Source organism: Hylobates moloch, unplaced genomic scaffold, assembly GCF_009828535.3.
Source record: "Hylobates moloch isolate HMO894 unplaced genomic scaffold, HMol_V3 SCAFFOLD_4, whole genome shotgun sequence".
NCBI lineage: Eukaryota > Metazoa > Chordata > Mammalia > Primates > Hylobatidae > Hylobates > Hylobates moloch.
This window is the reverse complement of record NW_026652279.1, coordinates 29,565,988-29,581,893: the sequence shown is the minus strand read 5'-3', so window position 1 is coordinate 29,581,893 and position 15,906 is coordinate 29,565,988. Positions and strand designations below refer to the sequence as shown.

General features: G+C 42.4%; 1 protein-coding gene, 1 non-coding gene and 1 pseudogene across 9 annotated transcripts in view; 1 reads left to right on the top strand and 2 right to left on the bottom strand.

The window, feature by feature from the left end:
* TSEN2 (tRNA splicing endonuclease subunit 2) overlaps positions 1-15,906 on the bottom strand; it is a 49,157-nt gene that overhangs the window by 10,923 nt on the left and 22,328 nt on the right. For all 8 annotated transcript variants that reach the window (XM_032149744.2, XM_058437288.1, XM_058437289.1 and 5 more), the window contains 2 exons: positions 5,124-5,174; positions 2,606-2,744 (listed from right to left, as the gene is read on the bottom strand). In XM_032149744.2, coding sequence (XP_032005635.1) covers positions 2,606-2,744; positions 5,124-5,174 — 190 coding nt within the window. The remainder of the gene's footprint in view (positions 1-2,605; positions 2,745-5,123; positions 5,175-15,906) is intronic.
* On the bottom strand, positions 7,261-7,362 carry LOC116467660 (U6 spliceosomal RNA). The gene has a single exon (XR_004247874.1). It is a non-coding gene; the product is annotated as a U6 spliceosomal RNA (small nuclear RNA).
* Positions 10,908-11,026, top strand: LOC116467603 (5S ribosomal RNA; annotated as a pseudogene).

The following is a 15,906-nucleotide window of genomic DNA, read 5'->3' as shown; positions in this document are numbered from 1 at the left end:
ATTACAAGGACAACTGGAAAAATTTAAGTATAGACTGGATATTTGGATGATATTAAGTAATTCTAATTTTTCTCAGGCATTATATGGTATGTAGGAGAATGTCCCTATTCTTTGGAGGTACACATGAAAAATACTTACGGATTAATATGGATTATGTACGTAAACGTGAAGAATATTAACAAAAATATATCAAAAGTTTGACTAGAAAAACAAGCCAGGAGGTGGCTTAGAAATGAATCAAAGGCCCGGGTGCCGCGGGTCACGCCTGTAATTCCAGCACTTTGGGAGGCCGAGGCAGGCAGATCACTTGAGGTCAGGAGTTCAAAACAAGCTGGTCGACATGGCAAAACCCTGTCTCTACTAAAAATACAAAAATTAGCTGGGTGTGGTGGTGTGTGCCTGTAATCCCAGCTACTTAGGAGGCTGAGGCAGGAGAATGGTTTGAACCTGGGAGGCAGAGGTTGTAGTGAGCCGAGATCGAGATCGCGCCACTGCACTCCAGCCAAGGCAACAAAGTGAGACTTTGTCTCAAAAAAAAAAAAAAAAAAAAAAAAAGAATCAAAGAGGAAGATGAGAAAAAAACACATCCCCTTGTTCTGTGACAAATAGAGAGTTGCTCTGTTGACCTCCATTCACAGACAGAACTGTTAGTCTCTGGGCTGGACGTCACGACAGGTCATGGTTTCTTCTGGGTCTGGAAATTCTGTAACTCTGCTAGCTTTCAATGGCTCCCACCATTCCATTTCTGTCCTGGGACTTCTAATTGGCAGAAAGCTCAGAAATCATACTTATCAGTCAATGCAAATCCCCAACTAGGGTTGGTTGGGAAGGAGGCTTAGGAGTAACCAGACCTTGGGTCACACCAAATCAAATCAAACCATAACTGTGTACATAAGACAATATAAATCCTGTGTTAGTTTTTGGCTTCTTGGCAGGCAACATGACTTAGGTATGGTAGGAAGACAGGGAGGACAGACCCACAGAGCCCTCATCTGTGTACTTAACGAGCTGTTAAGTACTCCAGCAACTTACCTAACCCTTCTAATCCTCAAACTCCTCTGCTACAAAAGGAAGCCACTACTACAGACCTCACAGGAGTGTGAAGATTAAATGAGACAAGAGAAGAAAACACCAAGGCAAGGTGCCTGGCTGGCCCTAGGAGCCGGCAGCCAGGGGAGCTGCTGAGTGGGGAGTGTAAGGAAAGGCTCCCTCTTGGCTTCTGGCCTGGCTCCCCCAGTAGGCAATCAAGGTCAACTAGGTTGGCAGCTGCACTTGATTTGAGAACCATATCACCTCTTCCAAATACTGCTCCTGGAATGAAATTTGATTGACAAGATTTATTCAAGGGAAAAGTTTCCCTGATAAGATGTGAATTTCACAATGGTCTTGTATTACGAATCACTACCTCTCTAAGGAAAAACAATTGTTAAGAGTTTAGCCTATGTTGGCAGTTCTAGGTTTCATGTGATTAGGTCATTGGCCTTTGAAATTAAAATAATATTGTTAAAAAGCAGCAGGAACTGTGCAGCCATGCCTGAAGACGAGGTAGAGTTTAGGAAGCCGCTCCTCATATCCCAGACTAGCACTGCTCGAGAACCTTTGCTTATGCAGAGAATGTGAAGACACTTTTAACACTGATGCTGGCCCAGTCTGACTCTGTGTGTGAGTCAGAGACCTAGTACCACATTAATTGTACAATTAATGTATTAATTGTACATCTGTTTCTAGATGATATGTCCCAGTGAGGGCAAAGGCCTCCAGGGGAGTTGTAAACTGAGCAGTTTATCTTTTTTGTTTTCAAAATTCTATCTGTCCATCCATCTATCCATCTGTCCAACCATCCTTATAAGAGAGAATATCTTTAAATTAAGGAAGTTTCCCCTATGCATCATCCAAAGTATAACTTGATCATTAAAATAAAGTTGCAGGCAAAAGGGCCACAGTATGAGATTAAGAACATTAATAAAATGAACAATTATAACAATATACTATAAAGAAAGTTATGGGAATCTGATCTCTGAAAATATCTTAATTTTTATTTTTTATTATTATTTTTTCAAGACAGTCTCACTCTGTTGCCTAGGGGGAGTGCAGTAGCACAATCTTGGCTCACTGCAAGCTCTGCCTCCCGGGTTCACGCCATTCTCCTGCCTCAGCCTCCCGAGTAGCTGGGACTACAGGCACCTGCCACCACACCCGCCTAATTTTTTATATTTTTTAGTGGAGATGGAGTTTCACTTTGTTAGTCAGGATGGTCTCGATCTCCTGACCTTGTGATCCACCCGCCTTGGCCTCCCAAAGTGCTGGGATTACATGCATGAGCCACAGCGCTCAGCCAGAACGCTTTTCTAAGATTATAGAGCAAACAAGAGGGAAAGCCTGAACTGGCGTTGCAAGCTTCTACTCCTAGGCTTTCTCCCTAGACTGCCTTTTCTCTTTTTGCACTTACCCTTACCCCAATCCAAATATCCAATAATCTTATCTAAACCCAAAGGACACCTTCTTAGAAAACATCATCAACAGCACACACGACCAATTTGATGTTCTAGGGTGAATCTGATATAAACTCCGTTCTCACGCACATACCACACCAAGAATTACTTACATAAATCTGTTCCGTACTTGAGTCCCACTTTGGGCACCCAGCCCTTGCTTCGAAAGTAATGGTAGGCCATGTAGGTGGTTCTGAACGTGGGCTGAACTACAGTGAAAGCTTTCCAGAGCTTCACTATCGTTAAAGGCTCCTAAAGTTATTTACAAAAAACAAAAAGCATTACTATGTATGCATTCGCTCACCATTCAGCCAGGGCATCAACATCTACACTAAGTGTGGAGCTGAAGCAGCGAATAAAACGCAGTTCCCCCAGCAGAGCAATTTATTTATTTTATTTTTGAGGCAGAGTCTCGCTCTGTTACCCAGGCTGGAGTGCAGTGGCGTGATCTTGGTTCATTCCCAGCAGAGCAATTTAGCAAGAAGGTCTGGCTCTGCACTGTCCAGTGGGGCAGCTGCCAGCCATACATAGCTAGTCTGAACCGAGAGGGGCTCTAAGTGTAAAATATACACTGACTTCCTACTCAGTATGAAAAAAAAAAAAAGAGAATATAAACTATTTCAATATCGTTGAATAAGTTGGGTTAAATAAACTGTAATACTGTATTAAAATACCACCTGCTTTTTAAAAAATGTTTTTAATGTGGCTACCAGAAAATCTGGAATTATACACATGGCTCCCATCTGAGGCTCTCACTGTCCTATTGCACAGCACTGCTCCAGAGCACTTAGAAAAGGCAGCATTTGAGCACGAGAAGTAGTGAGGTAAAGGGGCTGGAGTGGGTGGTGGTGGGCTGGGAAGGACATTCCAGGCAGAGGAACCAGTGCATGCAGGGGGCTCACTGTAACAAGCCCACCAAGGCTGGAGGGCGGTTCGTGACAACATTTCACAGATCCTTAATGAGTGGCTACTCTATGTCAGGTCACGTTCAGAAGAACAAAAAAGAATTTTATAGTAAAACTTAAACAAACAAACCTCTATTTAGTGTTTGAAACTAGAAAATTTGTTATCTGATGGCACAAACTAATAATTAACTGCTTAAAAAACAATTTTGTTTTTAATGTGGGAGTCAAAGAGAATGAGAATGGTTTGGTCTAGAGAATATTCTGATGTATCATTACCAAAAATACAATGACAACAAAATAACTAGGTAAGTTTGGAAAATTTTTGATTCATTTCAATAGTTACTGAAACAATCAAGTCTTCAGCTGATTTAAGGCTCAGTCACTCAGTGAGACTGGCTCAGTTTGTCCCAGCCTAAGATTGTAATACAATAGGCTAGAGTTACATTTTTTTTTTTGCAGTTGTTCCTAATGCAAAAATTCCATACCTGTGTGACCTTGTGACCCCACTGTGAGTAACAAGCAACAGTCTCATAGAGAAGGTTGAATTTCCAACACAGCCCAGTGTTGTTCAGATGTTGAGGCTTTTATGTCACAGCTGTACCGTTCTGACAAATTTCAGCTAAGGCCCATGAGAGGAAGCAGGGTGGGGCTAAGAATTGCCACCATTTGGGAAAATGAGCCATTTGTCAGGCAGACACTGCTTCCAAACGGCTGGAATACCCATGAACAATATTTATGCAATTAGAATTTGATGACTGATTAAATTATGTGCTCCCAAGACCCAAACAGAATATACCTTATCTGCTCCATTTACTGTTTACTTTTCTCTTTTAAATTTTATTTGAATTATTTTACAATTATCTCTCTTCTAAAGGCAGCAGGCTACAGCACAAAGTTATGGGCTTTGGAGTTACTTGGACATAGATTTGAATATTTATTCTAACCAGACTAGCTGTGTGACTTTGGGTACATTATTTATTTTCTCTGAGCCTCAATTACCTTATCTGCAAATTCTTTTTTTTTTTTTTTTGAGACGGAGTCTTGCTCTGTCACCCAGGCTGGAGAGAAGTGGCGCGATCTCGGCTCATTGCAACCTCCGCCTCCCGGGTTCATGCCATTCTCCTGCCTCAGCCTCCCAATTGGCTGGAACTACAGGAGCATGCCATCACGCCTGGCTAATTTTTTGTATTTTTTTAGTACAGACAGAGTTTCACCATGTTAGCCAGGATAGCCAGGATGGTCTCAATCTCCTGACCTTGTGATCTGCCCACCTCGGCCCCCCAATGTGCTGGGATTACAGGTGTGAGCCACCATGCCTGGCCCCTTATCTGCAAATTCTTACCAGGTGGAGATAAGGACTGGAAATATTGCATGTAAAGTACCTAAAATATAGCTTTTACAATAGTAGGTGCCAAATACTGGTAACTTTTATTTTTGTTAATTTTTAATACTGTTCTGACACAGATTTCCTAATCATTATACAGTATAAGATACTGTACTTCTCCTAGTTTCGAGGAATGAAATGCAATCTAAAAGGGTCAAAGATGCCTTTTGCTTGAACAGTCCCACCTCAGGACCCAAACCCAAAACTTCAGAGAAAAATTCAATTCCTATTTTATTCAGTAAGAGTAGAAACATTTGTATTAATGCAATATAGAAATTAGTACAACCTGCTTTTAACAACAGGGAAATTTTAAGTGGGTTGTATGTAAACAAAGCATCTTACCTTCTCATAGTAAATACTTAAACATCCCAGAGCATAGACCAAGAAGAAGGCCTGAAAATAGAGCAAGCAGAAAATGCTTATTACGAATAGCTCCACATTCTTGTGAAACTATTTTACAGACTGATCTTTTTTTTTTTTTTTGAGATGGAGTCTCGCTCTGTCGCCCAGGCCGGACTACAGTGGTGCTATCTCGGCTCACTGCAAGCTCCGCCTCCCGGGTTCACGCCATTCTCCTGCCTCAGCCTCCCGAGTAGCTGGGACTACAGGCGCCCGCCACTACGCCTGGCTAATTGTTTTGTATTTTTGGTAGAGATGGGGTTTCACCGTGTTAGCCAGGATGGTCTCGATCTCCTGACCTCATGATCCACCCACCTCAGCCTCCCAAAGTGCTGGGATTACAGGCGTGAGCCACCGCGCCCGGCCACAGACTGATCTCTTTTCACCTCAAATACAAATGCTCTTAAGATATGTGTGTGTGTATATATATGTGTATATATGTGTGTGTGTGTGTGTGTATATATATATATATATATATATTTTTTTTTTTAGAGTCTCTGCAGTGGTGCATCTCCGCTCACTGCAAGCTCCGCCTCCTGGGTTCACGCCATTCTCCTGCCTCAGCCTCCCAAGTAGCTGGGACTACAGGCACCCGTCGCCACGCCTGGCTAATTTTTTGTATTTTTTTTGTAGAGACAGGGTTTCACCATGTTAGCCAGGATGGTCTTGATCTCCTGACCTCGTGATCCGCCTGCCTCGGCCTCCCAGAGTGCTGGGATTACAGGTGTGAGCCACCACACCCGGCCAAAGGTCACACATTTTTAATATAAATGGTTCATTCGAATGTCAGGTTTTTTAAAAAATCTAAGAAAATACAAATGTTACAAACTGGCTTAAATCAATAAAAATAAAAGATTTTTATGAATGTTTCCGTATTTATTCCCTAAAAAACCTATATAACTGAAGAATGATGTTAACAGCTGTAGCAATAGAAACTACTGCTCATTGGAATTTCTCCCTGTAAAATTAAATAACCATATTTAAATTGAGAAAAATATATAAAGAAAAAAAAATGTGTGAAAAGTGTGAGGCAGTGCTGATTTTGCTTACCTGACAAAATACTAGTTTCCCAGTCATCTTTGGTGAAGTGGTTTTCTAGAACCTGTGTTTGCACTGACCTCACGTAATGACATATTTTACTGTGTGGGGGGAGGCTGTAGGAATGGCAAAGAAAATTGGCTCCAGTTGAATATAGTCACACTTAAATGGAAATGAAAATGGCTTTCTGTTAAAATAATACACTGCCAAACACTGACACCACCCAAAGAGCCATGTGTTGTTGGCTTTGCCTGTCCAGGGCGCTTAGGGTCTATAGATACCACTGAAGAGATTCCCATGAGACTGGTGCATAGCAGGTAGTGACCAAATGGTAGCCAGTGGTAAGATGGGGTTACATTTCTTTTTAAATATGAAGGTGAAAAATTAGATTTATAAACAAACATCAAATATTCTGCTTTGGCTCTCACTGCTGCTTCCAGCAGACACAGACGAGGAGGGGTCCTCTTGTGCAGTGTGGGAGCAGAAACATAATCCGCTCCCTGTCATAAACCTTGAGGCTTGTCTGCAGCAACAAGGCACTGTCAAACTGCTCACTCAGCTTGTTTCCTCACTGTCCTTCCACCCCACCACTAACCTGGCATACACAGAACAAAAGACAGCACAAGTCATATAGGTGGAAGGACTTCCAAGCAGTGAATACCCTGTCATTCTCTGCCTGGCTATCTGATGACATCTCTCTTCACGGCAGCAGTTCTCAAAGGGTGGTCTGGGGATCCTGGGATCCCCAAGACCCTTGCAGGAGGTCTCAAGGTCAAAACCACTTCATAATAATAACGTGGTGTTATCTGCCTCATTTGTGCTCTCTCCAGTGACTATAAGACGTGTGATGGCCCAAGACTGCATCCAGAAGCAGATGCAAGAATCTAGCTGACTTTCAGGAAATCAGACCTTAAAGTGACTTGCAAAAATGAAAATGAAGCCTTTTCTAAATTTTTGGTTTTGGAAAATATAGTTATTTTTCATAAAAAACTTACATTAAAGTATTTATGTCAAGGTATGGGTTTTTGTTGTTGCTGTTGTTTTTAATATGAAAGGCTTCACAAACCTGTGTCATCCGTGGGCAGGGGTCATACTAATCTCTGCATTGTTCCAATTTTAGTATATGTGCTGTTGAAGACATCACTATTATTATTTTTAAATGTGTTAAACTGATACTCAACATTTTTGTTTTAATTTATAATTTGATAAGCACTGACAGATATGAGGGACCACTACTTTAGTTTTACCCAATCCAAATCTAGAGCATTTCTGGAGATGAAGGTGGTCACCTTCTATTTCACTTTTTCCTATCGCCTTCTTGGTCCCAGCCTGTAGGTGGCTCCTTCCTGCCTTCTGTGACACCCTCCCTGTTCTGAGCCCTCTGTAGTCCACTCTCCATAGCATCCAGATTCATCTTCTTGGCACATGAAGATCATGTCGTTCCCCTAATTAAAACTCTCCAAAGAGATTTCACTGCCCTTAGAATAAAGTCCAAACTGCTTGCCACCAGCTCCAGGTCCCTGCATGATCTTACCAGTGCTCTTTCCAGCTGTCCTGGCTGCACTTCTGTCCCCTGAAGACACTAAGCTCATTCAGGCCTTTGCCTCTGTAATTGCTACTCCTATCTGGCATGTTCTGCTCCAGACTCAAAGGTCACTTCTCAGAGAGGTCTTCCCTGGCCACGAAGTCTAAGTAACCCCCATCCGGATCATCTCCAGAGCACTTACTTTTGTCTGAAAATCTTTCTCTTACATGTGTTCCTCCGACTAGAATGTAAACTCTGGCAGAACAGAAACTGCCTGCTGTTCCCTTGGCCTAGAAGGGGGTCTAGCACACGTTGGGTGTTCAATGCTTGTGTTGAAAAACAAAAAAGACAGGTCTTCAGTCCTGCCCTTGGCTTAGGCCCCAACAGCCAGAGCCACCCTACAGCAGATCTCTGCACCTCACTCAGCTCATCTCTTCTCAGTGTGAACATTGCGTTCCATTTCTTTCACTGCTGTTGACAGCACTGCCAAGTGGCCCACAATCTTATTTTGATCTTTTCTCTTTCCATCACTCACTACTATTAATACAGAATACTGCTGTTTTTCAGATGGACTACCAGCCAAAAGGTGCAATGGAAAAGATTAAGTTGTTTCCTCAAATGTCTGAGTCCCTTGCATTTTACCACAGTTTGCACTTCTTGGTTCAGAATAGTGTAACACAAAGACTGAAGTTTAAGATCTGACAGACCTGAGCTCAAATTGTCATTGTTAGCTAGGGCCTTGGAAGTATCACTTAAATTCTCTATGCCTTATCTATACAATGGGGATAATAATGCTTTCTTAGCTAAATATTTAATAAGATTAAATCACACAAAGATTTAATAAGCTATGAAAAGCACCTAAAAGCTCAATTAATTTTAGTTTTCCTCCTTTCTGGAACTCCTGACCTCAGGCAATCTGCCCACCTCGGCCTCCCAAAGTACTGAGATTACAGGCATGGCCACCGTGGCTGGCCTTAGTTTTCTTCCCTTTCTAATAACTGGACAGCATAGCCTGGAAAAAAAAAGTTCAATCCCATCCTTGCCTAATAAGAGATTCTTTCTTGATATCTGCTAAAATATAAGTTCTTCAAAAACTGATGTGTTTTCATTATCAGCAAGCATACATTTCCCCAAGAGTGAATGAAACCAATATCTCATTTTTATTTGCCTAAAATGGTGATTGGCTTTGATCAATCTATGCAAAATGTGACTAGGCACTTATTACAGATGGAGGGGATCTTAATTCAATTGAGTTGGTTTTATTTAAAATTAAATTATCAGTAGACTGGAGAGGTCTGTAGAGGTTGACAATCATATCCCCTGCAATCTCATTAGTAAGTTTTACTTTCACAGTACTAGTAAGATGGAAGGATAAGTTTAATGATAGCTTTTAACATCATATTGCTAAAGGTAGTTAGGGCCCTCAAGTGTTGTAATGGAAAAATAGATCTCAATAACAGATCCCTATGAAACAATGGAATACATTAGATAACTGGCATGGCAATCTAATTATCCCTGAAACGAATACTCACACAGAGGGAACATTAAATCATCACCATGGCCAGTTCACAAAAAGTATGGGTTAAAATGTCACTGGCTAAAAGCAGAGGTAAGGAAAATGTTGCATGTGGAATATGCCATCTGGCATGTGTGAATACAGTTGCAGGTGCCTAAACAGGAAAAAAGTGTATTCTACTAATGTGATCTAGTCACTGTGTGTGTGAAAGACCTAGTCACTGTGTAATACTTCCACCATTTAAGTAAAAGATCTATTTTGTGATCATTATCAACAATTTAGAGACAGAGTATGTATCTGCTACCAGGCAGAGAATAAAGGCGGGAACCAAATGAGCACCTATTACATGTGCCAGGAACTGTGCTGGTTGTTGTGTATACATGACTGAATGTCATTAGCTGTTACATCAATTCAAGCAAAAATAAAGCACAATTTCCAAGAAGTGTTTTTTCTTGCGAGTGCTAGCCCTCCCTCAGCACACACACGTCTTTCTCCAAACTGCCCATAAAACGCATTGCATTGAAGTTCATTTTAAATTTACAGAAAATATATTCATTTAAAAATATCTGCCATTTTGTGAACTAAAGCTATGTCTTCACTCCACCCAGGGAAGTTGGCTAGCTTGGAGAGGGATGGGGACACAATGAGGAATATACATTGCTAAGTGTCTTCCAGGACAGACACTTCACACATATCACACTGCATTCAATCTTCACTATCTTCCTCTGAAGGAGAACGTTATTACATCTGAGGAAACTGAGGAATGCCAAGAACACTGTCTATTGTGTCTTACACTACATGCTGCAAATATTTTCTTCCCATTTCATCTTTTGCCTGTAATTTTGCCTTTGTCTTTAACATAGAGTTTTAAATCTCTACGTAATGAAATCTATATATTATGGCCTCTTAGAAGAACTTATCCATATCTCAAAAATATATAAAACCTAGGCAGGGTGGCTCACACCTATAATCCCAGCACTTTGGGAGGCCAAGGCAGGTGGATCACTTGAGCCCAGGAGTTCGAAACCAGCCTGGACAACATGGCAAAACCCCATCTCTACCAAAAATACAAAAATTAGCTGGGCGTGGTGGTGTGTGCCTGTGGTTCCAACTACTCGGGAGGCTGAGATGGGAGGACTGCTTGGGCTCAGGAGACTGAGGCTGCAGTGAGCTGATACTGTACCACTGCACCACAGCTTAGGTGACAGAGAGAGCCCCTGTCTCAAAAAAAAAAAAAAAAAAAAAGCATAAATAATTATCCTTGCTTTCTATTTTAAATTTCCCTTTATATCTTTAATTGACCTGAAATTTATTTTGGTATATGTTAGGAGATGGGATTTTAGCTTTGTCTTTTTCCAAATGGCTGATCAGCTGTCTCAACACCATGAATCTTTTCTTCACTAATATGAAGTGCTATTTTTCTTCACTAATATGAAGTGCTATTGTACCCTGAAATCCCATCAATAAATGGGTCTGTTTGTAGACTGTGGCCCAATCTTTCCTTTCCTATACCAAGGAAAGATATACCTTTTCCTTTCCTATATTGTTTTAATTGTTACTTTATGTTTTATTAACAGCTGCAGTAAGATCTCCTATTTTTTTTCTTGGCTACGCTAATGATTCCAAGTGAACTTTAAAAATTAATAAAGCCTACAGTCATGCTACTCTGAATGTGCCTGATCTTGTCTGATCTCAGAAGCTAAGCAGCGCTGGGCCTGGTTAGTACTTGGAGGGGAGACTTCCTGGGAATACTGGGTGCTGTAGGCTTAAAACAAGGATCAATGAAACAAACGGCAAAACTGCAGTTCTTCTCTCTCCTGCCCACCAGCACACAAAGGCTTTTAAAACAAAACCCGATCCTCAAAGCAGTTCACCTGAAGTTTCCTGTGTGTTTGGGTATATAAGCAGAATATAAATACATTTATAGAGAGAAATTAGAATAGTTTTTCAAACCTTAATCAAAAGGCTCTGCTGTAGGTATATATTCTTGCTAAAAGGAACCAAACTGTCTCACAGTTGAAGTCTCTGGAAAATTTTCAGAAGTTTAGATAGAAGGAAAGTCACTGGCCTATAGCAGGGGAGGGAGACTAGTCAAACAACGTAGCAGTAAAAAATAACTGCAAAATTCTAAAGAATCTTAGACACTCTAATCACTGGATTCTGATACTCGGGATCCATATTATGGACACTAAGAAAGGGAAAAAGAAATGTGGAAAAAAAACGAGTGAGGTACAAAATGGAAGAGCTGGGCACAAGAAGATGCGTAAGAGAGATCCAACTGAGACTGCTGCTGTCAGGCACAAGGAGAGCTGTCACCCGACCCTGGTGTGCCCCTTTGTTTCCAAGCATTCCCACCTAGTCCTCCTGTGTGGGGACTATGTTCTTTATTTTCTAAATAAGAGAAATTTTCTCATGCACTTTAAAAGCTTTATAAGTATATACGAACAATACACAGAAGTACCAGTAAGGTAGCCTCCAAAACTGGAGTTAGACTAAGAAATCGACATGCATCGACAAACTCAGAGCCACAGCTGAATGATATCAACACAGTTAAAGAATGTGACATAAACTGAGTGAGGAAACTCAGCAAATGGGGAGTCTGGTGACGGTGGCAAGGTCTTCGCACTGCGCACAGGATGGGACTCCAACCCAAGGGTTCGGTGGCAGACCAATGCACGCACCACACTGCCTCCAGTCTAGATGTTAGCAGCTCTTTGTTTGATATACCTCAATTCAATGGTGGCTTTTCAAGAAAAAGAATAAATGCTACCACATTAAGTAAAATAATTAATTAAAAGACATACAACAATCTTACAATCTTCAGTATCAAGTAAAAAAGTTTATACCTCCCTGGGGAGAAGGACACATGAGCCCGACATCCTTAAGCATCTGTATTATCCAGCTCACTCCTCACAGGCTGACGCTGTGCTCACCAAGCAGCCTTCCAATTATATTACCCTTCGGCATCTGAATTTTCTACACGAAGAGAACATGCCAATATGGAAAGGCAGGTGGTGGGGCCTTTGCTGATGTTAATAAACTCACATTCTAGTTTATTCCCCAGGCTCCTGTGAGCACACTCAGCCTGAATGCTGCTCCTAGAGCTCAAGTCATTTTCTGTGCTCTAACAAATCCGAACTTCTTAGTCCCTCAGGCAAAGAATTAGACCTGGAATGCAGGGCCCTACTGGGGTGCTGCCATGGTGGGAATCTTGCTGGGAGTGAGTGAGCTGGTGCAGCCACCCCTACTAAATCACCTCCCATCAGTTTCCCAATGGCACACACAGGGATGGTAAAATTAAACACACCTACTTTGGAACTTAGGAAATATAAACGTTAAATCTCAACCTTCAAAAGTTGACTGCCTGGCAGGGTGTAGTGGCTCATGCCTGTAATCCCAGCACTTTGGGAGGCCAAGACAGGCAGATCACTTGAGGCCGGGAGTTTGAGAGTAGCCTGACCAACATGGCAAAACTCCACCTCTACTAAAAATACAAAAATTAGTTGGGTGTGATGGTGCGTGCCTGTAGTTCCAGCTACCAGGAGGCTGAGGTGGGAGGATCACTTGAACCTGGGAGGCAGAGGTTGCAGTGTGCTGAGATCATGCCACTGCACTGTAGCCTAGGTGACAGAGCGAGACCCTGTCTCAAAAAAAAAGTTGACGGCCCTAACTTTATGACAGCATTATGCAACTGCTTTTAATTTACAGTGAAATCAACTTTCATTTGATTTAAAAAAAAATTCGCTCCCCCAAATCAATCTATTTTTCACTGTATCTTGCTAATTAAAAAGCATTTGATTAAAAAATTAGCCAGACATGGTGTGGCATGCACCTGTAGTTTTAGGTACTCAGGAGGCTGAGGTGGTGGGATACCTTGGGCTCAGGAGTATGAGGCTTCAGTGAGCTACGATGGTGCCACTGCACTCCAGCCTGGGCAACAGAGAGAAACTCTGTCTCTAAAAAATATAAAAATAAAAAATTTAAAGAGCAAAGCATTTGAGTGTTTGCATGTGTGTGTCCACTGAAGGATGCAGAAGATGGATGGAGACAGAACTCTTCAGAAATAACTACTCAGAAATAACTGAGGTAAACATAGTTTATAGCTCTTCAATTACTCTATGAAAATTTCCAAATCTCTCTTCTGAATGAGTCAAGGCAAAGGCATGAAAACACCCCTACAAGGCTGCATGTCCACATCTGTGGTACGTTGCAGACCAAAAGCTTCCCATGTCAGTGCTGAGCAGACTTCTAAGTCAGCTGTGTATTACCACTCTGAGTCCCTTAAGAGAGCTGTCATGAATCACCACAGCAGGGGTGAGACCCCATTCTGCCTGCGTTCCTGACTGACATTCACAGAAACACTCAGCGGGTACATGCAGTGCACCAAACATGGGTGATTCATTCAAAAGAAATCTGCCAAAACAGAAAGACAAGTAGAGCTAGGTTTAACGGTATGCTCCCTGAAAACTTCTGGAATACATCTCTGAAATGTTCTCAGGTGCCAGGCAGCTTCTAAGAAGGCAGAGTAACCTCATCTCCTGTCTCCTATTACTCTTGCCTTTCATCAGGGAGTGTTCAAGAGGAGGCAGCAGGCAGCAGCAGCCTTTAAAAAATTTGTCAATAAAAGACAGCAGCTGGTCAACTGGAACAGTGCGGCTGAACTCCCAGCATCTGACACCGAATACCCTTCGCCTACAGTTGCCACCTCCCAGGCCAGGCCTCCAGCCCACCCTCCATACTGATGCTAGCTCTGGTCACTGCCACTCCCCTATGGAATCCCCTGCAGTGCCCTGCTGCCCCAGGACCAGGCCAGACCCTGACTCATGGACACACCCTCCCCCATCTGGCATTCGTTTTGACTGAGCTATCTGGAAGAGCCTTTGCTACCCTGTGTCCATGCGGCAAGCCCCATTTATCCTTTACTATCCGCAGCTATCATGACTACAAAAGCTTTCCACCTCAGCCCTGCTCGATGGTCTCCACCAGCTTCTGCGCAAATTCCCTATCTTGTACATTCATTAACAAATAATTATTACGCACCTAATAGATGTCAGGCATTGGGCCCAGGGAAACAGGAAGAGCGATACTGACAAGATCCATATGTCACACTATGCTTATCATACTGAACTGTAATGATTTCTGGGCTATCCTTAAGACCGAAGTCATGTTCTACTTATTTCAGTATTGGTAGCACTTAGCCCAATGCCTGGCACATAGCATGTACCCAATGGGCATTTTTGTGATTGTCAAAAAGAAGGTTCCAACTAGCTGCTACTTAGCTTTTACAAGTAACTTAATAATGACAAAAATAGCAGGCACTAACATTTATTGAGCATTTACTGTATTATCAGGTACTGTCCTGACCCAATTACATGTATTATTTAATTTCCAGAACATCCTATGAACAAGATGTTACACAGCCCCCACCTTACAGAGAAGAAATCTGAGGTTCTGAGAGGCCAAACATCTAAAGAACGGGTATACATGGGCTGTCTAGTACAGCGCTCCACAATGCTGGGAATGCCTACGCATGTGCTGTTCAATACAGTAGCCAGTGGCCACACATGGCTGTTCAGTGTTTGAAACATGGCTGGTGCAACCGAGAAAAGGAATTTTGAATTGTTTATTTTATTTATTTTATTTTATTTTAGAGATGGAGTCTTACTCTGTCACCTAGGCTGGAGTGCAGTGGTGCAATCTCGGCTCACTGCAACCTCCACCTCCCGGGTTCAAGCAATTCTCCTGCCTCAGCCTCCTGAGTAGCTAGGATTACAGGCGTGTGCCACCACACCTGGCTAATTTTTGTATTTTTAGTAGAGATGGGGTTTCACCGTGTTAGCCAGGATCTCGATCTCCTGACCTCGTGATCCGCCCACCTTGGCCTCCCAAAGTGCTAGGATTACAGGTGTGAGCCACAGCGCCCGGCCCCCACAATTACTTTCCTGTGGTCTCAGCTATAAAATTACCAACATGGATGTGTTCCATATCACTTCCTGAGACCTATCTGTATGCCAAGAACCACACTGGACACTGCAGGAACTATCAAAGCCATCAGAGGAGGAGAGAGGAGCCCAAGAAGGGGTCCTATCTTCAAAGGCAGAAAAGACATTTCTGTGTGCACTATCAACATAAGAAAAGAGGGTCTGAGCGTAAAGTGACCACAGGTTAGAGGAACTCCAGGTCACTGGGACAATATGATACAGTTTATGGAAGGCTGCTTTTAGGCACTGTTTTTTTTTTTGAAACAGGATCTCGCTTGTGCAGTGGCGTGATCTCGGTTCATTAAAGCCTCGACCTCCCAGGCTCAAGCAACCCTCCCACCTCAGCCACCCAAGTAGTTGAGACTACAGGCATGCACCGCCACACCTGGCTAATTTTTGTATTTTTTGTAGAGATAGGGTTTTGCCATGTTGCTTAGGCTGACCCTAAACTCCTGGGCTCAAGCTATCTGCCTGCCTTGGCCTCCCAGAGTGCTGGGATTACAGGCGTGAGCCATGGCACCAGGCCCAAGCTAACTTTCAAGAATGGAGCTACTGCATTAAGTAGAGGGATCCTACAGAAGGAAATAAATCCATTTACTTAATTAGCAGTCACTACATGATCTGAATCATGTAGCACAGTATATGAAAAGTAGAGACTCCATGAAT